At 36.0% G+C, this 27,521-nt stretch overlaps 1 protein-coding gene across 2 annotated transcripts in view; it reads right to left on the bottom strand.

Annotated features, from left to right (window-relative positions):
- The window catches only part of EPC2 (enhancer of polycomb homolog 2), a 129,811-nt gene that overhangs the window by 70,543 nt on the left and 31,747 nt on the right, over window positions 1-27,521 (bottom strand). Inside the window, exon 2 of one of the 2 annotated variants that reach the window (XM_070579698.1) lies at window positions 9,752-9,911. In XM_070579698.1, coding sequence (XP_070435799.1) covers window positions 9,752-9,911 — 160 coding nt within the window. Of the gene's footprint in view, window positions 1-654; window positions 724-9,751; window positions 9,912-27,521 lie in introns of those variants that run through there. The other variant, XM_070579700.1, reaches the window with a different exon arrangement.

Genomic DNA, 27,521 nt, shown 5'->3' with positions numbered 1-27,521 from the left:
ATCCTAATTTGCGCCATTTGTGACAACACAGATGGAACTTGGGGACATTATGTTAAGTGAATTAAGTTAGATATAGAGACAAATACTCTATGATCTCACTTATATGTGGAATCTAAAAACAAAAAAACAAAACCAAACTCAGAGAAAAAAAGATCAGATTTGTGGTTACCAGCGGTGAGAGGTGGGGGGAGAGGAAATTAGATGAACGTGGTCAAAAGGTACAAACTTCCAGTTATAAGATAAATATGTACTACAGATGTAATGTACAACAAGATGACCATAGTTAATACTGTTATATGACATATATGAAAGTTGTTGAGAGTAAAGTCTAAGTGTTCTCATCACAGGCAAAAAAAAAAATTTTCTAACTATACGAGGTGATGGATGTTAACTAAACTTACAGTGGCAATCATTTCACAATATACGTAAGTCAAATCATTATGCTAGACATCTTAAACTTACACAGTGTCATAAGTCAATTGTATCTCAATAAAACTGGGGGCAGGGGGAGAAGTATGGATTCTGGAACTTGATTGCCTGATTCAAATTCTGGTTCCTCTATTCACAAGGTCTTGAGAATATGTTCCTAAATGTCTCTGTATTTATAACAGACCATTACAACCTCTGTAAAATGAGGAAAATAATTTTACCTACCTCATACGGTTTTCATGGGTATGAAACAAGGTAAAACATAGACTCCTTATAATATTTGGCTCACCACTCAATATGTATTAATTATGAGGTATTAAGGAAAAACACCTAAACATACTTCATTTCCACATTCCACAGCTGGACAATGTCATGTTCAATTCTGTTCTCTGTCTCATCTTCTCATCCAGTCAGTTACAAAATACTGCCTAAATGTGCTCAAAATGCTGCTTTCTAAATCTAGACCTCATTGGTTCTTGCCTAGAGTTTTCCAGATGTGGTTATGGATTTTTGGCACTGAGTTAGATGCTGGTAAAGGGTAGAAACTAATGTGTCAAATAAGAGTGGCTATTCTAAAATTATTTCATTTTATTTTTCAAGCAATCATATGAAGTATGTATTATTTTTTCCCATTCAATAGAAGCATCTGAAGCTCAGATGAGCCAGCTAACTTGACCCAAGTAACACAGTTAATAACTAAAATAAGTACGAGCTGTAATGTCCCATTAATATCAGACTATACACACGTCGTTTCTTAAAACACGCCAGCAGTTAAAACTCCTTAAAGGAAAAAACTCTTAAAGGGTATTTCCTCAGGAAAACTGAAGTTATAAATAAGCCCTGAAAGGACACAGGTATTGGCATCTTACAAACCATATGATATCTCAAAAAGATTATGTAGCTGGATTAAAGAGATTGTAAATGTCTCTAAATTACATTAGACCTTATCTAAGAACAGTTCATTGCACACTAGCTCTTGAAAAAAATAACTATTAATTTTTTTAAAAGCCTACAATCCTATTTTTCCTTGAAATGCAAATTATATTTTACTAATGCAAATTACTAACTTACTAATATATAAATTCATACTTTAGTAATATAACAAAACCACAAATAATCTGAGTCTAAAACTCCTTGTTAAGTAAAGTATAAACAAATAACATCCAGTACTGGCTTGCTTGCTTACAGATTCCTGCTGACTACTGAAGGATATAAAACTAATTCCTTGTAATATTTTACAGCTTTCTAAAATTATTAAAGTTACTTAATCACACGGAAAAATGTTTATGATAATTAAGTAAAAAAAGCAAAAGCTAGAAATACACACAGATATATACATACAGTATAACGCAAATTTGGAAATAAAGTGAAGAAAATACAATTTTTATCTCGGTCAGCTATGTTTGCAAGATGGGATTATTAATGTTTTCTGCAATTAACATTTTCTTTTTCATTATAGACAATAAACCTCGTCTCAAAAAAAAAACCCAAGACAGCCTATTTCCCTAGTTTCTGTCAGAGAAACAGAGGAGACTCTTAAGCCAGTGATGAGAAACAACTATTTTTGAACAAGGTCCAATTTAGGGAGGAAAAAAAGTAGCTTTCTTTAACCTGCATAGAGAAGAGGGTCTCATATTCCTATAATTTTGATGACTTTATTGAAGAATGCCAGTGAGAAAACTATCACCCACTAAATAATATCTTATTCAAAAAGCAACATCGTCACGGAGGCTTTTTATTCTTTCACCTTTTATATCACATCTACTCTCCATTTTTGCCTCCTCTGAACCACCATGTACTGTAACTATGATTTTTTTCTAAACAGATGGAGAAAATAAAGCCCACTTGACCAAGGCCCTATTCACTCCATCCAAAGCCAACTTCACTGTTTGCCAAGCACAGTGCTTATCTGGAGGTTTAGAAATCACTAACTGCCACACACCCTTTCCCAGCTTAGGCCTCCCTCTATCAGGGTTGCAGAATTGACTTTAGAGTTGGACGTGGAGAAAGCCAGGACACCCAGAGGCACCAGAAGAGGTTCTCTAGCTCAGTTACTTCCTAGATCCCAAAGGTCCTGGCTGATCCTTTATTTCGTGTGTGTACACCTGCACACACATGTGGGTTGGAGGAGGATTATTTTTTAAAGGCTCAGCCCATATTGTTGTCCTAGGGGCTTTCCCCTCAATGTCATTGAATTGCTCTTCCTCAAAGGCTTTTAAAAATTGTCTTAAAAGGCCCTTTTAAAAGTTGGATCTTAGGCTTCCCAAATGCTAAAATTCACCTCCTTTCACTGGAGCTCCTCACTACTCTAAGGAAAACTGTAAAATGTGTTTTAATTACTTGTTTTTATTACTCTCACAGTTCCCTTTCCTTCAAGCTTTTCCCTCTTCCCGGTACCTCCCCTCATGCACAGTTCTCCCCCATTCATTAACCTCCTGCTAGGCCAAACCAGAAAAGTGTCATAACAGGTGCTTGCATTTGTCTTTCACGCCCAGGACCCCCTTTTCTATCAGCAACCTATCCTCTATCCTGCAAATTATCTACCAAAAAAAAAAAAGAGAAAGGAATTCTTTACTCCCATTGTTAATTCTATTATCAAACACATTTGAATGGTAATGGATGTCTGTTTACTGTGTATCAGTATTTGCATCTTATAATCCATCGCCAAGAAGCAGTATATCATACTTAAACTTGCATGCTCTAGAGCAAGACGGCCTATAGAGCAAGACGGCCTGAGTTCGAATTCTGACTCTTGCACTTGCAAGCTGCATTACCTTTGGCTATTTATGTAATCTTTCTTTAAAACGGGGGTAAAAATATTAGCTGCCTCCTCGGGTTCCTTTGGGAGTAACTGACTTAACATATATAAAACACTAACAGGAGCCGGGCACAGCAATCAGTAAATGTTAGCTACTTTATTATACCTTTACCCATAACTGTGGAAAGAAAAGTTCAGTCTTCTATTAAAATTTTGGGGAAATAAGCATATAAGAAAATATTTTTATAGGTAGGCAGCTCATGAAATTATATTACTGGGGTAAGATGAGAAGGAAATTTAGTCTTCTATGGTAGACTGGGAGACAGGCAAGATGCTGAAAGGTGCCAAATCTCAAGGCAGTGTGGCGTCACTGAAGAATCTTCCACAGAGATGCTAGGTGCCAGGTGGCTATGCGGAAGGCCTATTTCTGGTAACGCCTATTAACAAACTCAGGTGTGCCGGGTTACATCACAGTATCTTCTCTGTAAGTCCCCACAGGAGAATTCTAAATGCTTCAGTGCCAGGAAATATGCACTGGAATACACACCTTAAAACCAATCTTACTTTTTTGCTTTGTCTATTAATTACAACATGCCTAAAATATGTACCACTATGCATCAAATTTACCTCTATCTGTCTTTATTTTCTCCATAGTTTCTTTATCTATGGTCTTTAATCTATAATGCTGTATTTTACTCAATCACCTCAAATCTCTTTTTTTCTAACAGTGGACATAAATAAATGCACATAGGCCAAAAGGGCACTCTCCTTGTACTTAAACTTCTCTTTCATCTCTCCACTCTGGACTGCAAAATGATTATTTTGCTTTTTCCCCCAAGCACCTGGCATTACTTTAATATTTTCTGAGTTTTGGGGTTCCTCCACCATCCTGAATTAGTAGCTACCCAGATACTGCTCTGCCATTTCAGCCCTAGAGCCCACACTTATGGCCTTATCCAAGGATAGGAGGCTCAGTAAAATCTTGAGAAGAAAGGAAGATCCTTAAAACCAGCTGATCTAAATGCGGGTTGCCCTCAGAGCCTGGCCTTGCTCACTCTCTGTTATCACCCCTCTAACCACCCCAACCTGGGATCTAGCTTTACCCAAAATGTGTTCTCCACAAATCTGATACAATCCACTTATGTACTCATGGCACTGTTTTTCTAGTATTTATTTATTTAAATGTTTGATGTCACTTCATAGGATTTGTGCTCAATTTGATTTCTTTTGTTGTCATTGAGGAAGATTTGCTCTGAGCTAACTTCTGTGCCAATCTTCCTCTATTTTGTATGTGGGTTGCCACCACAGCATGGCCACTGACAAGTGCTGTAGGTCTGCTCCTGGGAAATGAACCCAGGCCACCTAAGCAGAGAGTGCCAAACTTAACCACTAGGCGATCAGGCCAGCCTCTCAATTTGATTTCTTAATATATACCCAGTGACATTTTTACAAGAAAATGATGTTCCTAGAACGCATCCTTTTCACCAGGAAGTTTTACTGTATAAACAAAACAATGCTCTTCATTTGGGATCTTTTCCAACACTTTCTAATCAAAACATATTGGCCCCCCCGGGGCAAGAGTCAATTACCATCATTTTTGTTTAATGGGGAGAACAGTAAAGGATATTCCAAGGATAATGAGATTGAAGTTGGATGTTAGGCCAGCATCTGTCTCACTCTTGCCGAACATCTAGTGGAACATACAGATCCACTTTACACTGGTAAGTGGAATTTTTCTTCTTTTCCAAATGTAGACTTCACAATGGTCAGCTTTATGGGATTGAGAAGGAGCCAGTTTCAAGTGTACAGAGGTATACAGCAGTATACACACAGAGGCACTTTCCCAGGGCTTAAGATCTCGGCCGCAGACACAAACAGCAGAATTCAATTTCCTTTGAGTGAGTTCCTCTCCTTGCTTGACAGATAACAAGAAGGTGCTACCCCACCTATCCTTTCTCCTGAACTCTCCTTTCTTTCAGCCAAGTAGGTGAGACGTTCTACTGATCTGTGTTTGTAGGTATAATCCACGAAGAAGGGGAAGTGAACCTTCATTTCAAAAAAAAAAAAAGAGACCTGTTTCCAAGAACCATTTAATTGAATTCAAAACTGGACACAAATTAACTTCAGAATACTTATGAAACAATATCTCAAGTTCCTTCATGCGCTAAAATTCTGAGACACTTAACGTCAATTGTAAAATATTAACATTAAATAAAAGAAGTAATGGAAGGTCAAAATAGGGTCAAAATAATGTAAACAAAGTGGTTTCCTTAAGAAGAAAGTTTGGGTCCTGAATTTAAATAAAGTTCTTAAACTCCAAAAGAAATGAAGGAATTTTAACATTTTAACAAAGTAAATGTGTTATAACAGTAAGTAAAACAGAGGGAGCATTTTCTGCATTTGTCACACAACTGACCAGTGTATAGAATTAGTCTAAAGATTTTATTTTTCTCCTTCTTCTCCCCAAAGCCCCCAGGTACATAGTTGTGTATTCTTAGTAGTGGGTCCTTCTAGTTGTGGCATGTGGGATGCCGCCTCAGCGTGGCTCCATGAGCAGTACCACGTCTGCGCCCAGGATTCGAACAGACGAAACCCTAGGCCGCCTGCAGTGGAGCGAGTGAACTTAACAACTCAGCCACGGGGCCGGTCCCTAGAATTAGTCTAAATGAGGAACAGTGTGAGTATCTTGGGGGTCATCAAGGACTATGTGCCTCCAAGATGCTTCCAATCTGATAAGAATACCCCAATGTGTGGTGATTAAATAAGTTCCCCAGAATATCAATATGGGTGACTACGGAGAACTGGTACTGAAAGGGACAGGAAGGAACAAGAAGATTTACCTCACATCCATACACTCCCAACTCCTTTTTGGCAGACACTTTTTGCTCTAAAATGACATTATTGGTGAATAATAATTAGAGCTCACTTTTAATTTCTAACTTTCATCCACAGAGCAGGTCTCAATTTCACTGTAGACCAATAATTTTATTGTTATATTTGATTCTGTGTACAACTTTGAGTCTTACAGGACTGATGTCTCAAAAATGCCATGGTGTATATGCTTTTATCTTCAATCATCCATTCATCTGCTCATTTATTCATTCAGCAAATATTTAATTGCATACCTAACCACACGCTAGGTACTATACTAGGCAGTGAAATTAAAAGAAAAAAAAGGTCCTTGTTCTCAATGAGCTTTATAGCCTAGTGAGGCAACAGGGGGCAAAACGATGTGAAGACGGTCAATGCCACAAGCAGGGTGTGCACATGACACAGGAGGGCTCAAGGTAAACAATGCCAAGGACTCTTGCTTAGAGGGGTCAGGAAAAGGCTCCTAAACGTAATCCTGAAGATGAGACTTGGTGAACAAGCTGTATTTTAACAAGTGGAGAAGTAAAGGGCTACATGAAGACATGGAGGCATGAGAAAATAAGGTATTAAGTAGCAGAGAGCTGCAAGGGGCTCGTTATTCTTCTAGCTGAAAGTGTGAAGGGTTAGAGGAGCTGGGGAAAAAGTGTATAGAGACTGTAGTCTGGGACCGTATGTTGAATAAGATGGAGCTTCTGTTCCTGAGGAGTGTACAGTCTAGGGAAGAAACAGACCTGCCAACAGTTCATTTCAATAAGGTTGGTGTCACAGTGGAAGAACATACAGGAACTGTGGCTGGACAGGCACAAAAGAAGGCCTTAAATATCATACAAATATGTTAAAATTTTATCTGATCGGCAAAAGAGAGTCTGAACAATTCTAAATGGGTAATAATCACAATAGTGGCAGTGTGATGATGGACTGGAAGGCATAAAGACTAGAACAGAGAGACCAATAAAAAGTTTCCTGCCAAGCCCAAGCAAGCAACGTGATGGGCCTGAACTAAACTAGGTCACCCTACTGTGGCAACTGTACAATGTTTATTTCTAGCCAGGCAAATGGAGATTCGTTCAAATCTATCATCAAAAAAAGAAAAGGAAAAATTCATAGCAATATTTTCTGAAATTCCTTATATTTAAGGGCTTGGAAAGAAGCTACGTCAAAAAAATTTTTTAAAGCCTTCCTTGAAAAAAATCTCAATGATAAATGAGTTTAAATTTTAGTAGAGATAACCTTAAGGCCAATAACAGGCATACAGGTAAGCAAATTGTGGAATATCAATTTGATAGGAAATTATATATACACTGAAAATGACAAAAAATATATAAAAACCTGAGAAACTTAAAATGTAAGTAGAAAAGGCAGATAAAGAATTGTATGTATAGTGTGATATTGTATAGTATATAGAATATATATGCTGACAGACTAAAAGAAAAAAATGAAATAGTTAAAATACTTTTCTATTATTTTTATTCCATTTATTACAGTAATAGGATGAAATGAAATGAAAAAACCAACACAAGATTAACGTTTATTGTATCCAATGGGCCTGACTCAGATGGGTTATACCCAATTTCTGGTTCTTGGTTTCCCAGAATGGTTTTTACAAATGGTCCTGTTGTCCAGCTATAACGTTATTAAAATACAAAAAAACCCAGATACTTTAGCTTGAGAAATCCTTAAAATTCCTATTATGAATTGCTATCTCTTTCCCAATGCAAAGATAAGGCAAATTCAACAAGCTAAAAGGACTCAGTCAAAGAACATAGAGGAAACAATCACATAATTAACTTTTTTGCATGTGTTTCTCTTGAAAGCTTAAGAAAAAAGAGTCTCTGAAAAATGGTTCTGACATCTAAGGGCTTTTGAAAAGCCATTTAAAAACAATTCAGTCAGTCAACAAACATGCCTTTTATTGAGCATCTATAAGCCATGCACTTTACTCTAAAGATACAAAGAGAAAATAAAACATAGTCCCTGCCCTCAAGGAGCTCACAGTCTAAAAGGAGAGAAAGAATGGTTACAAATAATTACAATAAAGTATGGTGAGTCCTCTAATAAAAGTATGTACAAGGTATTAAGAAAAGCCAAAGAGAAGTAGAATGAGAAAGGTCAGGGTAAGCTTTGTATGGGGGTTAGGTCTTAAATGAGCTTCAGGAAGGGAAAAAAGACTTGAATAGTACATGCAAGGAAGTGTGAAATGTGAAACATGGCAAATGGGGATAATTTTAAGTTGGTCTCTATGGTATTGAGAGTGAGGGGAAGAGCAACAGGAAATGAGGTTAAAGGAGTAGGCACAGAACAGATCACAAAGGGCCTTGTATTCAAACGAGAATTTGGCTATTATCGAATTCTGTCAAATCTGAACTGCCATCAAAAACAAGATGCACCATTACTTAATGTACTTATGCTGAGGACTATTAAGAAGTTTAATAGATTACTTCTGCATAAAGCTACACTAGCAAAGGGCAACAACCTCAGTGTAAGATAAATAAACCAGCCATGCAGAAAGGAACAGCAAGAATTTTGTATTTCTCAACACGCCCCTAGGTGGAAGGAGGGGGACCAGAGGGGGAGAGACGGTTCTAAGAACTGAACTCCAAATATGTCTGCAGCCTAAACTAAAGCTACCAGTGTGGTCCAAAAACAAACAAATAAAACAAAACAAATAAGCAAAGGCTTTAAAGTGGTCTCAGGTTAACAGCGTCCCCAGATGCCTGGCAGAAACAAATGCAAATTCTCTTTAGATAAACTAGACTTCAACTCAGGACAACAGCAACTTAAGATGCAATCTCATTTCAAAGATGATAAATGAAAAATATGCATCTTAGAATCAAAGAAAAACAGATCTTACAGTCAGTCTTAAATCTGTAGATGTTTCAGTATTATCTGGGGAACTTTTTAAAAATACTTATTACCAGGATGCATACCAGAGATTCTCAGACAGGTAGGCCTGAAGCAGAACCCTGAAATCTCTATTTTAACAAGCTACTCAAGGTTTTTTTAATACAACCAGACAAGATACCAAGACACTAGCATCTGTCTACAGAATCAGCTAAAACCTCCTACTGTACACAACAAGGAACCACAGCAGGATGTTAATCCAGAACATAATTTGATCAGGCTGACACTTTACAAAGACCACTGGTGCTGGTGGACTTTGTGGAGAAGAGAGATTAAGAAGAGGGTAAGGACAGGCGATGAGGGGTAGTAAATAGAATAGTTAGGAGATTATTGAACTAGTTTTAAAGCAAGAGATGGCGATCATTTAAATAGTAACAATGGGGAGAAAAATAAGAGTATCAAGGAAGCAGAATTAGAATTTTATAAAAACTAGATGAAGGTAGAGGTGTAGGATCTAATTCTAAAAGAATTCGGAAGACTCACCCCTAACTAGCCTTTAAAAGTAAATCTTACTTGGATATGGTAATTTACCACCTTTTAGCTGTATAATAAAGTTATAAGCGCTATACAAAATCCTATACTATACAAAAATCAAATGTTCCAAATGCAACTAACACTCAAATTGATCTCGAAGTTCAGACGAAAGCATAGACGGATTTTTTCTTTCATGTTTTACATCTCTACAAATCAGTGTTTGAACTGAAAAATTAAAATCTCTTCGGGCAGAAAGAGGATTTTTACTGGTTGATAAATTTAAATTACAAACAGAAAACAATGAATTAACAAACTTACGCTGAATATGAATGAACTGTTTTGGCTGTTTAAACTCTCCTTTGTACAAGCGATTGTAATAGTTGACGTTGCTCTCTGCCTCAGGAACTGGAATGACCATGCTCTCTTTTTTTTCTCTAAACACTTGCTGTGCTGAAATAGCTCGCTGTAAATGATGTTCCTGGAAAATGTAAAGTAGGCAACATAAGTTGTTTTAATATTGTTAATTCAATGCACAATTCTATTTAAAATTTACTTTAATAATTGAAAGGTGCTTTAAGAATCAAGTACAAACTGTTCTTTTGCCACAGGCCTACAGAAAACATTGCCATCGTTCTCCCTCAATACTTGTGCTCATAAAAATATCACCTTAAATGATTATAATTTTAATAAGTAGAATTTTTAAGAAGGATTAAATATATACATATTCACAAACTAGAATTTAACATCTCAATTACACGAAAATTAACCCCTTGTTTTACTAAATTAATTGAGGAAATTTGTCACCAATACCAGATTTAGAAAAATATGCAAATAACAGGAAAAAAATTTCTATCACAAATTTTAAGTATCTTCTGCATTTATTTACCCGAAACCTCAACAGTACAAAATTCTGAATAATTCAAAGACAGATAAAATTATGTTTAACAGACTAAATTACTATCAGTGCAGGAATTAGTCAATTGGTCAAATCACTCATCTTGGGAGGATAAAGACGTCCAAAGAAAGTAAAATCTAAACTAAAAGTTTTAGGATCAATAGGGATTTAGCAAGGCAAAAGAAGAAAAGAGTCCAGGCAGAGAAAACAGGATATCCAAAATGGACAAAAGCCCACAGACATTTAACAAAAGGCAAGAAGTTGAGGAAAGGGACAGGGGGGTGGGTGCCGGCTTAAATTGGAAAGTTATCCACTTTCAGTGCCAGGTAGAAATATGTTTTTCTCCAGAGGGTAAGATCCCAAGTTGAAGCACTAAATACATTTCCCCATACAACTATTATTATCAATTTAGTTAGAATCTATTAGTAGCAAAAACTTCTAAGTAGGAAATCTAATACACACACACAACAGACAGCATCAAGAAACTAGGAAACCCGGCCTTGAATGAGCAATTTCTAGCATTGTTTAAGCCTATATTTTCCTATTATCTCCTGGTCAAAGAAAGTTTTGCAGTATGCAATGCCACCTTGTATTTACGTGTTTTACAGCTCTCAAAGTACATCACAATCACGCATATTAGCTCCTCATGATCTTGGGACGCAAAGGTAGATATTATCCCATATTGTACATGAGATTCAAGAAACAAGTGATTTGCTCTTAGTTACGGTGAAATATCTGAGACAGTCATATTTCAGGGCTCTGACTCCAGTATTCTTTGACTATGCCATGCTTACCTCAGAAGGATTTATGTTAAAGATGAAAAATCATGTTCCTGTAATGCTGACAATCTATAGACATGAGTGACAAGAGGGAACTGAGTTAAACTGGCAGCACATTTTTGATTTGAAGAGATTCTTTTGATATATATTGCACTTTCCCCTCAGTACAAAACATTTGTAGATATAATCCAATTCTTAAAATACATCTTTAATAGATGAAGATTTAATATTATTTTAATTTTACAAATGAGAAAATTTAAAAACAAGTCATAGATGACTCTCTTGTTAACACAGTTGGCAGATGACAGAGCAGCAGCCTGAAATAAAGGAGCTAGACCATGTCCTATTCCCCTAATTTACAGACCAAGTGTAGGTCTAAAAATATATTCTCAGCTATCACTTCCCTCCCCAGATTATTAGACAGTCCTTCAACCCCCAAAATCAGAAAACAACCAACAATGATATGGCTTCCAGAAGTCTGTGCTTCATACAATAACTATAACCAGTGGCAAACACAAAAGGCTTGGAGTAGGTACCAGAGTTTTGATTTGTCTTTACTGGGGGAAGGGGTTGGCAGGAGTTAATACCAATTCCTTGTTACATGCTGCATTAGACGTTGGTGAGGTTGTATAATTTTTTTTAAAATAACTAATAACAATGAAACATTATTTGATTTCCTTTCCTTTAAAAAAGAATCCCCTTGACCCATCAGCTCCACTTAAGGAATTCATCAAAAGACAACAGACGGCCAAGAATGACTAAAAAAAACTTCTCACCATGGCATTGTCTATAATACCAAAAAAAGTCTAAATGTCAATAAATAAGGAATTTGTTATAGAAATTATGTTATATATATAAAATGGAATTTTTAGGTAATGGTAAAACACAACACAATGTAGATTTCTACTGACCTGAAAAGATAGTAGGCTATTCAGTAAAAAAGCAGGTTACAGAATAACATGTATAAATACAGATGAATGTTTATCTAAAGAAAAGAGCCTGGAAGAATACAGAATAGAATATACCACAAAATCCTAACAATTTAGGTGGCTCTGATTTTCTTCTGTGTGCCCTTTTGTATTTTATCAATTTTCTGTGGTAAAACTGTAGTACTTTAGTAAATTGTAAAAATACTATAAAAGTTTTGCATCTTAAATGAAGGAACTCTCAATGAAAACACAGCTGTGTCACCTAACAATGGGGACACATTCGTTCTGAGAGATGTGTTGTTAGGCAATTTCATTGCTGTGTGAACATCATAGAGTGGACTTACACAAACGTAGATGGTATAGCCTACTACACACCTAGGCTATATGGTACTAATGTCATGAGACCACTGTCACATATGCAGTCTGTTGTTGACTGAAAAGTCATTACACAGCGCATAACTGTACACAAAATCACCTCTTATGGTTACTTTAAAATTCTGAAATATCTTTTGAAACCTACTATATTATACCTAAACATTTTTTGCATTTTCCTAGAGATCTTATACATTCATTGTACCTTATATTTTTCCTAGTAACAGGTGAATTACCTATTAAACCATTAAAAGCAAACTAAAAGCAGCTAAGTAATTCACGATTTTTAGTATATAAAGTATCAACCACAATCCTTCAAGATGCAGGATAGAAATATTTTTTTCTTTTGGACATGAGTAAACTAAGGCTCTATGGCAACATTGGTAGAAATTAGCAGGGCTGAAATCTTTTAAAAATTATTTATTTATTGTGAGGAAGACTGGCCCTGACCTAACAGCTGTTGCCAATCTTCCTCTTTTTGCTTGAGGAAGATTGTTGCCGAGCTAACATCTGTGCCAATCTTCCTCTATTTTATGTGGGATGCTGCCACAGCGTGGCTTGACAAGCAGTGCTAGATCCATACCCAGGATGCACACCTGCGAACCCTGGGCCACTGAAGCAGAGCAGTGAACTTAACCACTACACCACTGGGGTGGCCCCAGCAGGGCTGAAATTTGAATCCTTATTTGTATGTCTCTTTTTCGTCTTGCCAAGCTCATGCTTCAACTGGTTGGGTTTCAGAATCTATCAACTGAGTTAGACTGCATACAAAGTCAAAACATTATTCATTGGTATTTAAAAAATTCACACATGAAACTCCCTGTTAAGACAGCAGACTGAAAGCCCATGTTTATCTACTCTACTTCCCTATACTAGTAAACTTATTAGTAGAGGGCAAAGAAGCTTATAAAGCTGCAATTACAAAGAGAATGATAGATGAGGCACCAGCACAAAACAGAGTGTAGCAAAATTCTGAGATCAAAATCAAAAGAGGAAGTTGTGAATCCTTGCAGAGGGAAAACATAAAAATGGCCCATCTGTCCTGCAGAAAGCCAGATGATGGGGAATTTGAAACACTAGTTAGAATAGCTAGAATGAGACAAGCCCTTCTTTCTCTGCTCCTCAAAAGCAGATCATTCTACACAGAGGGAGAGGGCGCCAATGAACCAGGAATATTTTGAACCACCCAAATCTACAAAAGTGAACAGAAAAAACTTAATAAGCCTACTGTTATTATTAAAAGTCAAAACACAAGATTCAACTATACCTCTAATAAATCCTCTCCACTCCAGGAAGGAGGAACAGAAGAAAACTAAGAAAAATGCTCCAAATTTAATTAAACACGCCCCAAAGGAGCATTTAGGGATATGAAAAATCACCTAGAAGCAGAAACTCAAAAACTAAGATCAGAGAAGAGGGCAAAAGACTCAGAAAAAAATGGAAAGAGTTGATAGAATGCAGGAAAGAAAGGAAAAGACAATTATCTCAAAGATGAAGACTAAAATACTAGAAGCCTAGTGCAAAATATACGCAAACAAAAACATAAGTGTGTTGGCATAAACCAAGAGAATGAAAATGGGGTCAAGAAAGGAGTAAAATGAGTAAGAAAGAAGATGGCAGAATGTAAAAGGCAAAGAAGGAATGGCGTTCATATAATTGGAGTCCCTGAAGAAAAAAACAATGCAACAGAACTAATACAAAACAACATCCTCCAATTGTCAGGAAACAAAACCTATGAATATACATATCCAAAAAAAGCCCACCAGGAGCAACACGGCATACAATAACCTGCACTATCGCAGATAGAATCTGACCTTGCTTGGTGCAATCAGGAGAAAATGCTCTGCTCATGGTTTCTCCCTTGGGAGTGTAGGAGAAGAATGGAATGTGCATCCAACATTCTAGCTCATTGGAGATCTGCCCAAGAGACTAATTTCTGTCTTACCTAACTCAGAGGGCTGACTGAACCAGTATTCTTTGGATGTCTGGGCGCTGTGGAGAACAAAAGAAAGCTCAGGGGCTTGTTGCAGCACCAAAGAACTTGCAGTACCGCAGAATGACCCCAGAGGGAGCAAGAGATTACAAGCATCTGAAAAAAAACCCAGCAAACCTCTCTAACTGGGAAATTACGCACACATAATTCATGCATGAATTATGGAGATGGAGAAAATGCATCTCCAGAAAAGGTTTAAAGGGCTTCCAGACTCCCGAGATGAGCTGATTGGTAAAGGCTTCCCCCTGTATGAAGCCAACTTGTAAAGACTGGGAGAGATGGCTGTTTTTTTCAAATGCATAAACTATAGCAAAAAATAACAAGGCACACGAAAAAACAGGGAAATATAGCTCAATCAAAGGAACAAAATAAATCTCCAGAAACTGACCCTAAAGAAACGGAAATCTGTGAATCATCTGACAATAAAGTTTAAAATAATCACCTTAATAAAGCTCAGTGAGCTACAAGAGAATACAAATAGATAACTAAATGAAATCAGGGAAACAATGCACAAACAAAATGAGAATATCAACAAAGAGATAAAAAAGAACTAAACAGGGGCTGGCCCCATGGATGAGTGATTAAGTTTGTGCACCCTGCTTTGGTGGCCAGAGGTTTCAAAGGTTTGGATTCTGGGCACGACATGGCACCGCTCAGCAAGCCATGCTGAGGTGGTGTTCCACATGGCACAGCCAGAAGGGCCTACAACTAGAATACACAACTATGTACTGGGGAGCTTCGGAGGGGCGGGGAAAAAAAAAAGACTGACAACAGATGTAGCTCAGGTGCCAATCTTTAAAAAGAAACAAAAAAGAACCAAACAGAAATTCTGAAGCTGAATAGTACAATAACTGAATTGAAAAATCCACCAAAGGGATTAAACAACAGACTTGATGAAGCACAAGAAAGAATTAGTGAATTCAAAGACAGGTCATGTAAAATTATTAAGTCAGAAGACCAAAAGAAAAGAAGAATGAAGAAAGTCTAAGGGACTTATATGACCCTATCAACAGACCACTATATGCATTATGGAAGCCCCAAAGGGAGGAGAGGGAAAGGAGCAGAGAGCTTGTTTGATGAAACAATGGCTGAAAACTTTCCAATCTGAGGAAATGGACATCCAAATTCAAAAAGCTTAAAGAACTCCAACTAAGCTAAACTCAAAGAGGCCCACAACTAAGACACATTACAATCAAACTGTCAAAAGTCAAAGACAAATGGACTCTTCAAAGCAGCAACAGAAAAGCAAATCATCACACACAAGGGAGTGCCCACAGATTATCAGCAATTTCTCATCAGAAACATTTACAGGTCTGAAAGGACTGGGATGATATAGTCAAAGCACTGAAAGAAAAAAAACGCCAACCAAGATACTATAATCTGAAAAAACTGTCCTTCAAAAATGAAGGAGAAATAAAGACCTACCTAGATAAGCAACAGCTGAGGGATTTCATTACTATTAGACCTACCTTATAAGAATTGCTAAAGGGAGGCCTTCAAGTTGAAACAAAAAGACACTAGATAGCAAACAAAAGCATCTGAAAACAAACTCTCTGGTAAAAGTAAACATATAGACAAATACAGAATCTTGTAATACTGTAACGGTGGTGCAAAAGTCACCTTTAGTTCTAGTATAAAATTGCAAAGATAAAAGCATATAAGTTAAATGTAAAACTATGGTAACAGATACAAAATATAAAAAGATGTACTTTGTGACAATAATACAAAGTGGAGAAGGAGATGTAAAGGATTTGAGCTTTTGCATGTAACTGAATTTAGGTTATCAGTTTAATAGAGACTGTTATGACTGTACAATGTTTTATGTAACCCCCATGGTAATCGTAAAGAAAGTACCTACCATAGAAGAACAGAAGAAAATGAGAAAGGAATCAAAGCATGTTCACTACAAAAGAATCAATGAAACACAAAGACAGGCAGTAAGAGAAGAAAAGAAAGACACAATAACTACAAGACATACAGTAAACACCAAAATGACAATAGTAAGTCCTTCACTACCAGTAATTACATTAAATGTAAATGGTCTAAACTCCCCAACCAAAAGACAGAGAATGACTGAATGGATTAAAAAACAAGATCCAAATATATGCTGTCTACAAGAGATTCATTTTAGATGTAAGAACATACACAACCTGAAAAGGAAGAGATGGAAAAAAATATTCCATTCATAGTAACCAAAAGAGAGCAGGGGTGGCCATACTTATACCAAATAGATTTTAAGTCAAATACTGTCACAACTGACAAAGAAAGACATTACACCATGATAAAAGGGTCAGTGTACCAGGAAGCTAAAACAATTATAAATACATACGCATCTAACAGCAGAGCACCCAAATATATGAAGCAAACACTGGCAGAACTGAGGGAGAAATACACAGTACTACAATAACAGCAGATTTCAACACCTCACCTGAAATAATGAAAAGATCAACCAGACAGAATATTGATAAGGAAAGACAGGACTTGAACAACACTATAGACCAATTGAACCTAACAAACATATACAGAACACTTCGCCCAACAACATAATACCCACTCTTCTCAAATGCACACAGAACATTCTCCAGAATAGATCACAAAATAAGCCACAAAACAAGTTTTATCAAATTTAAGACTGAAATCACACCAAGTATCTTTTCCAACCACAAAGGAATAAAACTAAAAACCAAAAGCAAAGGGAAAACTGGAAAATTCACAAATACGTGGAAATTGAACAATATACTTTTGAGCAATCAATGGGTCAAAAAATAACTCACAAGAGAATTAAAAAATGTTAAAACAAGTGAAAATGAAAGCAACATGAAACTTAAGAAACGCAGCAAAAGCAATACTGAGAAGGAAGCTTACGGGAGTAAATGCCTACCTACATTAAAAAAGAAAACAGACCTCAAATCAACAACCTAACTTTACACCTCAAGACAGAGAAAAAGAACAAAAAAACTCAAAGTTAGCAGAAGGAAAGAAATAATATTAATAAAGAGCAGAAATGAATGAAATAAAGAATATAAAAATAGGAAAAAAACTAGAATTAAAACTTCTTTTGAAAAGAGAAAAAGAGAAAACTCAAATACCAAAAATCAGAAACGAAAGAGGAGACATTAAAATAGATGCCACAGAAATACAAAGAATCATAAAAGACTACTACAAACAATTATACATCAATGAACTGAATAAGCTAGAAGAAATAAATTTCTAGAAACATACAACCTACCAAGATTAAATCATTAAGAAATTAAAAAATCTGAAAAAAACCCTAACTAGTAAGGAGATTTAATCAGTAATCAAATACCTCCCAACAAAGTAAAGCTCACCACTAGATGGCTTCATTAGAGAATTCTACCAACATTTAAAGAATTAACACTAATCCTCAAACTCTTTCAAAAAATTGAAGAGGAAGAAAAACTCATTTTACAAGGCCAGTATTACCCTGATACCCAAATCAGACAAAGATACTACAAGAAGGTGTGTGGGGTGGGGGAAATGGATGAAGATGGTCAAAAGGCATAAACTCCACTTATGACATTAATAAGTTCTAGGGATGTAATGTACAGCATGGTGACTATAGTTACCAAAACCGTATTGTATATTTGACAGCTGCTAAGAGTAAATCTTACAAGTTCTCCTCACAAGAAAAAAAACTTTGTAAATATGTGAGGTGACGGATGGTAACTAAACTTATTGTGGTAATCATTTCACAAAATATACATACATCAAATCATTATGTTGGATGCTTTAAACATAATGTTATGCGTCAATTATATCTGAATAAAATGGACGGGGGGGTGAATACTACAAGGAAAGAAAAAACTACAGACCAATATCCCTGATGAATATGGATGCAAAGGTCCTCAACAAAACACTAACAATCCACATTCCACAACAAATTAAGAGTATTATATATCGTGACCAAGTGGGATTTATTCCTGGAATACAAAAATGTTCAATTTACAAAAATTGATCAATGTAATTACACTGTTATAAAAAAACTGGAGGATAAAAACCACATGATCATTTCAACTGATGCACTGAGAGAATTCAAGACTCTTTCACAATAAAAACACTCAACAAACTAGAAATAGAGGGATATCTCAATACAAAAAGAGACAGATATGAAAAGCCCACAGCTCACATCATACCCAATGGTGAAAAACTGAAAGCTTTTCCTTTAACATCAAGAACAAGGCAAGGATGCCTGCTTTTGCCACTTCTATTCAACACAGTACTGGAACTCTAGTGAGAGAAATTGCCAAGAAAAGGAAATAAAAGGCATCCAAATTGGAAAGAAAGAAGAAAAATTATCTCTGTCCACAGATGAAATAGTCTTTTATGTCTAAAGATTTCATACCCAAAAAACCCGTTAGAACTAGTAAATGAATTCAACAAAGTTGCAGAATAGAAGATCAGTACACAAAAATCAGTTACATTCCTATACACTAACAATACACAATCTGTAAAGAAAATTAAGAAAACAATTCCATTTACAATAGCATCAAAAAGAATAAAATACTTAGGAATAAACTTAGCCAGAGGTGAAAGGCAAGTACATTGAAAACCACAAAACACTGCTGAAAGAAATTAAATAAGACATAAGCAAATGGAAAGATCCTCTGTGTTAATGGACTGGAAGAGTTAACTAATAAAAACACAACTACCATGTGATCCAGCAATCCCACTTCTGGGTATATATCCAAAAGAACTGACAACAGGATCGCAAAGAGGTATTTGCACACCCATACTCATTGAAGTGTTATTTATAACAGCCAAGAAGTGGAAGCAACCATAGTGTTTACTGACAGATAAATAAACAAAATAATGGCATATAGATAAAATGGAATACTAGTCAGCCTTAAAAAGGAAGGAAATTCTGAAACATGCTATAACATGGATGAACCTCGAAGACATTACGCTAAGTGAAATAAGCCAGTCATAAAAAGACAAATACTCCAAGATTTCACTTATAAAAGGTCTAAAGCAGTCACACTTTAAGAAATAGGAAGTAGAACGGTGATTGTCAGGGACTCCAGGGAGGAGGAAAAGGGAAGTTACTGTTCGATGGGTACAGAATTTCAGTTTTCCAAGATGAAAAAAGTGCTATATATCATTGCAAAACACTGTGCATATACTGTTAACAACTACGGTACTGTACACTTAAAGATAGTTTAAAAGATAAATTTTAGGTTATGCGTTTTTTACCACAATAGAAAAAAAGCTCACCAAGTACTTGGCAAAAATAATGCAAAACAATCGACTCTGACATATATTTGAATAAAACTATTTCAAAAATAATGAAAAAATCCTCAAGGCTTCCAAACAAGAGTAATATTAAGGATTATACATTGGTATATATTATCATTAAAATAACTTAAAAGGCCAAAAGAATCAAACTAACATGAGACTTCAAAAACAACATATAAAGCAAAGCATCAATGAAGCAGTATTTTCAGAAACCTCAATGAACGGGAAGTATAAAGCAAGGATTTTACGTCCAGCTAAGCTGTCCTTCAAGTATCAAGGCTATAGAAAGAACTTAGGGAATTCTGTAGGGGACTTTTGAGGAATCTACTGGAAAACAACACTACTCAATAGAAATATAATGCAAGCCACAAATGTGAGCCAAGTATTTAAATTTTCTAGTACTCACACTTAAAAAAGTAAGAAAACAGATGAAAGTAACTTTAATATGTTTTACTTAAGCCAATATATATCTCTAAAACATTATCATTCCAACATGTAATCAATATAAAAATGTTCTGAGATATTTTTTCTCCTGTACCAAGGCTACAAAATCTAGTGTGTTTTATACATGTAAATAACATCTCAATTCAGACCATATTTCAAGTGCTTGAAAGCCACAAGTGACTAGAGCTTACATACTGGATAGTATAGTCCATCTTCAACAGTATTACATATACATACATATCTCAAAGATGAGGAAACGGGTAGAATACTAATGTACAAACATCCACACACTAAAGTGGAAATAATGCAACTAAAACTGGGAGAAAGAAAAAAATACAAACCTTCTCAAACACCAAAAATAATCTTTTTAGATAAGACAGCAAAAATTAAAGAGAAAGAAACATAGCCAATATAACATAAAAAACTATTACGTATTATGCAAGAGTTGAGACCAAACATAATCAGTCATAACAAAAAATGTGAATGCGCTTAGCTCATCCAAGAAAATGAAAAGATTTTTAATTTGCCTCATAATCCAAGACTCAACTATATGCTGACTACAAGAAACACATCAGAAAAAAGAAATGTGGTTCAAAAAGAATAAAATTAAAGGGATGGATGAAAGTTTATCAGGTAACAGAAAACAATAAGAAAGATAAGCAGATCCTACTATCAGACAAGTAGAATTCCAGCCAGAACACTAAGCACAATTCAAAACAAAGATTCTGAATATCTATATATCCTTTATGAATATCTAGATCTATACAGATCTTGAATATCTATACATCAAATAATGTAACAACTATTTTACAAAGCAAGAGATACAGGATATACAAGGACTGATAAATAGACACAATAACAACAACTAACTTTTAATATACCACTCTTAGCATAAAGCAAATCAAGTAGATAAAGAACAAGCAAGGACTTAGGCAACTTAATAAGGTAGATCTTACAGGTATAGACCAAACTTAACACTCAATGCCCCTTCATCTCAAGTACCCAAAGAACTTTCATAAAACTGATCATAGGTTAGTTAAGAATTACAAAGAATAAGGTATTATGAATGGAATAGAAGGGATAAGGAGGGAGTGACAATTCTCTAGCATACCCTTTGTATAGTTCTGAATTTTAGAACCACGTTAATGTTTCACATGCTCTAAAAATAATTGAAATCAACGAAGATGTAGGGAGAACCCAAAACAGAATACAAAGACAATAAATAAACCTCAATTATTAGAAATGAATATTCATGTGTCTGCACTGAAGGGGATGGGAAATGAATTTAAGTTCCTCTGGAAAATAAGGATTTGATGCTCATCTGTAAAACCTAAATAATATACACGTCAAAGGATGGTTGTGATAATTATTTAAGTTAATACAGTGTTAAGAATAGCTCATAACATATTGTATGTGACAAAAGTTTCTTTCTTTATTAAAACATATCACAAAGGTGCAATATTCATAATATTGCATTTTAAGAACAAAGCAAAAAAGGAAAAATTCAGAAACCTTGACAATTAAAAAGCTTTTTTCAACATCCATTCATAACAAATTCCCTGAAAGCAAGAAACATTGTCAACATGATAAATGGCAGGCAATTAGGGGAACCTACAGATAACATCATACTTAATGGTCAATGACTGAATGGATTCCTCCCAAGACCAAAAACAAGCCAAGAAGTCTATTCTTACCACTTATAATTCACATTTTACTCAAGGTTCTAGCCAGTGTAGTGAGGGAGGAAAAATAATTAAGCACGTGCAGATTGGAAAAGAAAAAGTAAAACTATTTGCACATGATATGATCATGTAGGGAGAAAATTCCAGGCAATCTCAACAGACCTGCCACAACCAAAAAGTGAATTTAACAAAGTTGCACATTGATATTCAAAACTCAACTGTATTTCTATACACTAGCAACTAAAAAATGAAAATAAAAAGCAACACCATTTATAAAAGCATCAAAACTAAATACTTAGGGACAGGTTTAACAAAATAATGTGTAAAATTTGCACAACATAAACGGAGAGATATAACATGTTCACAAACTGGAAGCTTCAATACTGTTAATTTGAACTTTCCCTCAAATTGATCTATAGACTCAACACAATGCCAATCAAAACCTCAACAGTTTTTTTTTTTTTACAGAAATGGACAAGCTAAGTCTAAAATTCATATGAGAAAGAAAAAGAAATAGACTACCCAAAATAATCCTGAAAGAAAAGAATAAATTTGAAGAACATAATCTGATTACAAGACTTACTTATAAAGCTAAATTAATCAACCGCAGTATGTTACTGGCATAAGGATGAACATTTAAAGCAATGGAAAAGAGAGAAATCTAGAAATAGACTCACATACATAGGTAACGAATTTAGACAAAGCTGCCAAAATGCAGGTAAGGAGAGTCTTTGCAACAAATGGTCTGGACATGAGTTTGGGGGGAAAATGAGCCTGTACTCCTACCACACGCTATACACGAAAGTTAACTCAAAATAAATCACAGACCTAACATAAAGCCTAAACTTATAAAACATCTACGAGAAAAATCTTAGTGACCATGGGTTTGGCAAAGATTTCTGAGAAAATAAAAACCACAAATAATAAATGAAAGAACTGTTAAACTGGACTTCCTCAAAATTCAAAAACTGTGTTACTCAAAATATATTCTTAAGAAAACAAAAAGACAAGACAAACTAGGAAAAAGTACTCACAATACCTATGAGAGAGGCCTTGAATGCAGAATATATAAAGAACTCGTAAGTCAATAACAAGAAAACCCAATTTTTTAAGAAAATCGGCCAATGATTTAAACAGACACTTGACCAAAAAAGATACAGGAATGGCCAATAAGTACTTGAAAAGATGGTCCACATCTTTCTATCAGGAAAATGCAAAATAAAACCATAGAAACTTTTGACTACACACCCACAAAAATGACTAAAGTTAAAAATTAACACCACCAACTGCTGGTGGGACTGCCACCACTTTGGGAAACTGCTGAGAATTGCTTATGAAGTAAACATACACTTATCACATGATCCAGCAATCCTACTAATTATATATCTGAAAACTGAAATGCAAGTCCACAACTTGCACATGAATGTTAACTGCAATTTTATTCACCATAGTCAAAAACTGGAAACAATACAAATGTCCATCAACAGGTAAATAAACAAAGTGAATACATCCATTCAATGGAATACTACTTGTTAAAAGAACAAAAGGAGTGATAAACTAATGATACAGACAACAATGATGAATCTCAAAAGTATACTGAGCAACAATCAGACACAAAGAGCTACATACTGTGTGATTCCCTCTAATGAAGTTTGAGAACAGACAGAACTAATCTAGAGTAATCAAAATCAGATCAGTAGTTGCCTAAAACGGGAATGGAGGATATAACTGCAAAAGCTTGGTTAAAGGGAACTTTTGCGGGGAATGAAAATGTTCTACTCCTTGTTTGAGGTGGTGGTTACACAGGTATCTTTGTTTATTAAAACAGAGAACCATAAACAAAATAAATGCTTCATACTGTATGTAAATTATACTTCAATACACTTGATTTTAAAGTCCAGAAAAGGGGGCTGGCCAGCTGGCACAGTGGTTGGGTTCGCACTCTCCACTTCAGTGGCCTTGGGTTCAAGGGTTCGGATCCTGGGCACAGACCTACACACCACTTGTGAAGCTATACTGTGGTGGCATCCCAAAGACAAAATAGAGGAGGTTTTGCACAGATGTTAGCTCAGGGACAATCTTCCTCAAGCAGGAAGACTGGCAACACATGTGAGCCAAGAGCCAATAAAAAAACATAATAATGTCTAGAACAATTAATTCAAACAAAAACTTAACATAAAAAATGCTGACAAAGCGATATTTACAAGCTGGTGAAACTGTGATGAGTAAGACAAGCACTTTCAAGAATGAATGCTAGTGAATGTCTTAAGGTGTAAATTGGTATGTTTTGGAGAACAGTTTGATAATATGTTCCTAAGCCTTAAAGTTTCTAACAGTTAACCTATCATTTATACAATAACTATAATAGTAAAACTGGAAACAATCTAATTATCTCCCAAACTGGAGTAATTATAATTTAGTACATCCATATGATGGACTTACACACTGCCATTTAAAACTTCTTGAAAAATAGTGACATTTGAAATTGCTTATACATTAAGTAGAAAGAGTAGGAAACAAAATCACATACTGAGGATAATCTCAAATTCAGTGAGGTAAATAAAATGATAGGTGACAGCACGCATAAATACACAATTAAAAAGAAAAAAAATGACCCCACAGGAGGGAGTGATGTCAGCATCATGGCTATGTGAGCTCTTCCCCAGACTCTCCCACTGAAGACAATGAAAAGGACACTCATAAACCAACAGAGGACATTCACACAACAGACATCTGAAAGATCCACAGCCATAGATCTGAAGGTAGAGGTGCTGGACCCCACAAGAGGCAATGGAAGGAGGAGAGGGGATCTCCTCTCCCTTCCCAAACAGCAGTGACCCAGGGCATGGGACCACATGAGGGACTGAGAAAAGAAGGGGAAGGGGGAAGCCCTCCATGGGAATGCCTTTGCTCTTGGAGTTGCATCACAGCCCTGGGAAAGCTCCACACTGACGAGGCTAAGCAATCGGAGGGCATCTTCACCTACCCGAGCAGCCCAGGAGGGCAAACAAGTGCAGAGCAGGAGCACCCTGGGGATAGCCCATGTGAAAGAAAGTGCCCCTCCACCAGCCTGGTGCACCAGATCAGCCAGGTGGCCAAAGCAAGCGACCCCCACCAGAGCACCTACACATGTGTGTGTAAAGCAGCAGCAGCCAGTGAGCAAACACAGACAGCCCCTGTCAGCACAGCTTCCAAAGGACAGGCACAGCTGCCAAGGACTGCGGCAGGCTCAAAGTACACAGTTCCTGCCCTCTCCCCTGCCAGTGGCAGCAGGTGAAATCTGCAACCAGATACTATCACTATGCAAAGGCACAAATCCACCCCATCAAACAGTATGAAAAGGTATATTAACACTCCAGAGCAGAGGAAAATGATAAGCACCCAGAAATGAATCCTGAAGGCACAGAATTTACAATCTAAATGACAGCGGTTTCAGAACAGCTATCATAAAAAACTCAAATGAGTTACAAGAAAACTCAGAAAGAGTTCACAGTTCAGTGAAATCAGGAATAAAATTAACACACACAGAGAATTCTTCACAAAAGAGATTGAAACTATAAAGAGAAACCAATCAGAAATGTTGGACATGAAAAACACACTGATTAAAATAAAGAAAAATCTGGAGTCCTTAAATAACACAGCTGATACTACAGAGAAGAGAATTACCAATTTAGAGGACAGAAATACATAAATGCTTTAGACGGAGGAGGAGAGAAAACTAAGACTAAAAAGAAATGAAGAAATTCTCCAAGAAATATCTGACTCAACTAGGAAATGCAACATAAGGATTATAGGTCTTCCAGAGGTAGAAAGGTAGGAAAAAGGAGCAGAGAGCTTGTTCAAAGAACTAATAGCTGAGAACTTCCCAAACCTGGGGAAGGAGCTGAATTCCAAGTGAAAGAAGCTAACAGAACTCCCAACTATGTCCATGTAAAAAGACTTCTTCCAAGGCATATATTAGTAAAACCAGCAAAAGTCAATGATAAAGATAAAATATTAAGGGCAGCAAGGCAGAAGAAAATAACATACAAAGTAACATCTATCAGGCCTTCAGTGCCTTTCTCAGCAGAAACCATACTACAGGCTAAGAGAGATTAGAATGATAGCTTCAAAATTCTGGAAAAAACAAAAGCTTTCAGCCAAGAATACTCGACCCAGAGAAATTAACCTTCAGATATCATGGGGAAACAAAAACGTTCACAGATAAACAAAAGCTGAGGGAGTTCATCACCACAAGACCCCCACCCCACACACACAATAAATGATCAAGAAGACCCTCACACTTGGAAAAAAAAAAAAAGAAAGAAAGGGTTTACAAATCCTTCAGCAAGGAGATAAGTAGGCAGGGAAAATCAAAAACTTGCAGCTATCAGGAGACATTAGCAAACATTTAAATATAACGTTAAAGGTAAAGGGAAGGAAAACACTGAAAATAACTCTCTCATCATTTTAACCACAAACTCACAACACAGCACGGAATAAACTGTGATGACAATAACTTAGATGGGGAAGAGGGAACGGACAGAACCTGCTCAGACTAAGGAAATAAGAGGCTATCAGAAAATAGACTATCTCACCTATGAGATTTTTTATACAAACCTCAGAGTAACCACTAAACAAAAAATCTTAACAAAGACACAAATGATAAATAAAGAGAAAATTGAGAAAAACATCACAGAAAACCATCAAACTCAACTGGGAGTCCAAACTACAAAGGATAAGAAAGAAGAGAAATTCAAAACTGGAAAACAAGTGATAAAATGGCAGCATTAAGCCCTCATCTATCAATAACCACTCTAAATGTAAATAGATTGAATTCTCCAATCCAAAGACACAGAGTGGAAGGATGGTTTGAAAAACAAGACCTAACAATATGCTGCCTCCAGGAAACACATCTCAGCTGTAAGGACAAACACAGGCTCAGAGTGAAGGGACAGAAAACGATACTCCAAGCTAATGGCAAACAAAAGAAAACAGGTGTTGCAATACTTACATTAGACAAAGTAGACTTCAAGATAAAAAAGCCAATTAGAGACAAAGGAGGGTACTATATAACGATGAAAGGGACACTCCACCAAGAGGACATAACACTTTTAAATATATATGAACCTAACACAGCAGCACCAAAGTACATAAGGCAACTATTAACAGACCTAAAAGGAGATTTTAACAGCAACACAATAATAGTAGGGAACGTTAACACCCACTTACATCAATGGATAGATCATCCAGACAGACGGTCAATAAGGAAATTGTGAAATTAAATGAAAAACGAGACCAGATGGACTTAACAGATATATATGGAACACTCCATCCAAAAACAGCAGAATATACATTCTTCTCAAGTGCACATGGAACATTGCTAAAGACAGATGAAATGTTGGGAAACAAGGCAAGCCTTAATAAATTTAAGAAGACTGAAATCCGATCAAGCATCTTTTCTGACCATAATGCTTTAAACTAGAAAACAACTACAAGAAAGAAGCTGGGAAAATGAATAATATGTGGAGACTAACCAACGTGTTACTGAAAAACCAACGGATCATTGAAGAAATTAAAGGAGAACTAAAAAAATATCTGGAGACAAATGAAAAGGGAAATACACCATACCAATTCACATGGGATGCAGCAAAAGTGGCCCTAAGACAGAAATTCATAGCAATACAGGCTCACCTTAATAAACAAAAACATCAAATAAGCAATCTTAAATTACGCCTAACAGACCTAGAAAAAGAACAAAA

This window comes from Equus przewalskii, chromosome 17 (assembly GCF_037783145.1).
Source record: "Equus przewalskii isolate Varuska chromosome 17, EquPr2, whole genome shotgun sequence".
Taxonomy (NCBI): Eukaryota; Metazoa; Chordata; class Mammalia; order Perissodactyla; family Equidae; genus Equus; species Equus przewalskii.
Note: the sequence above shows the minus strand (reverse complement) of the source record. Positions and strands in the feature narration are given on the sequence as shown.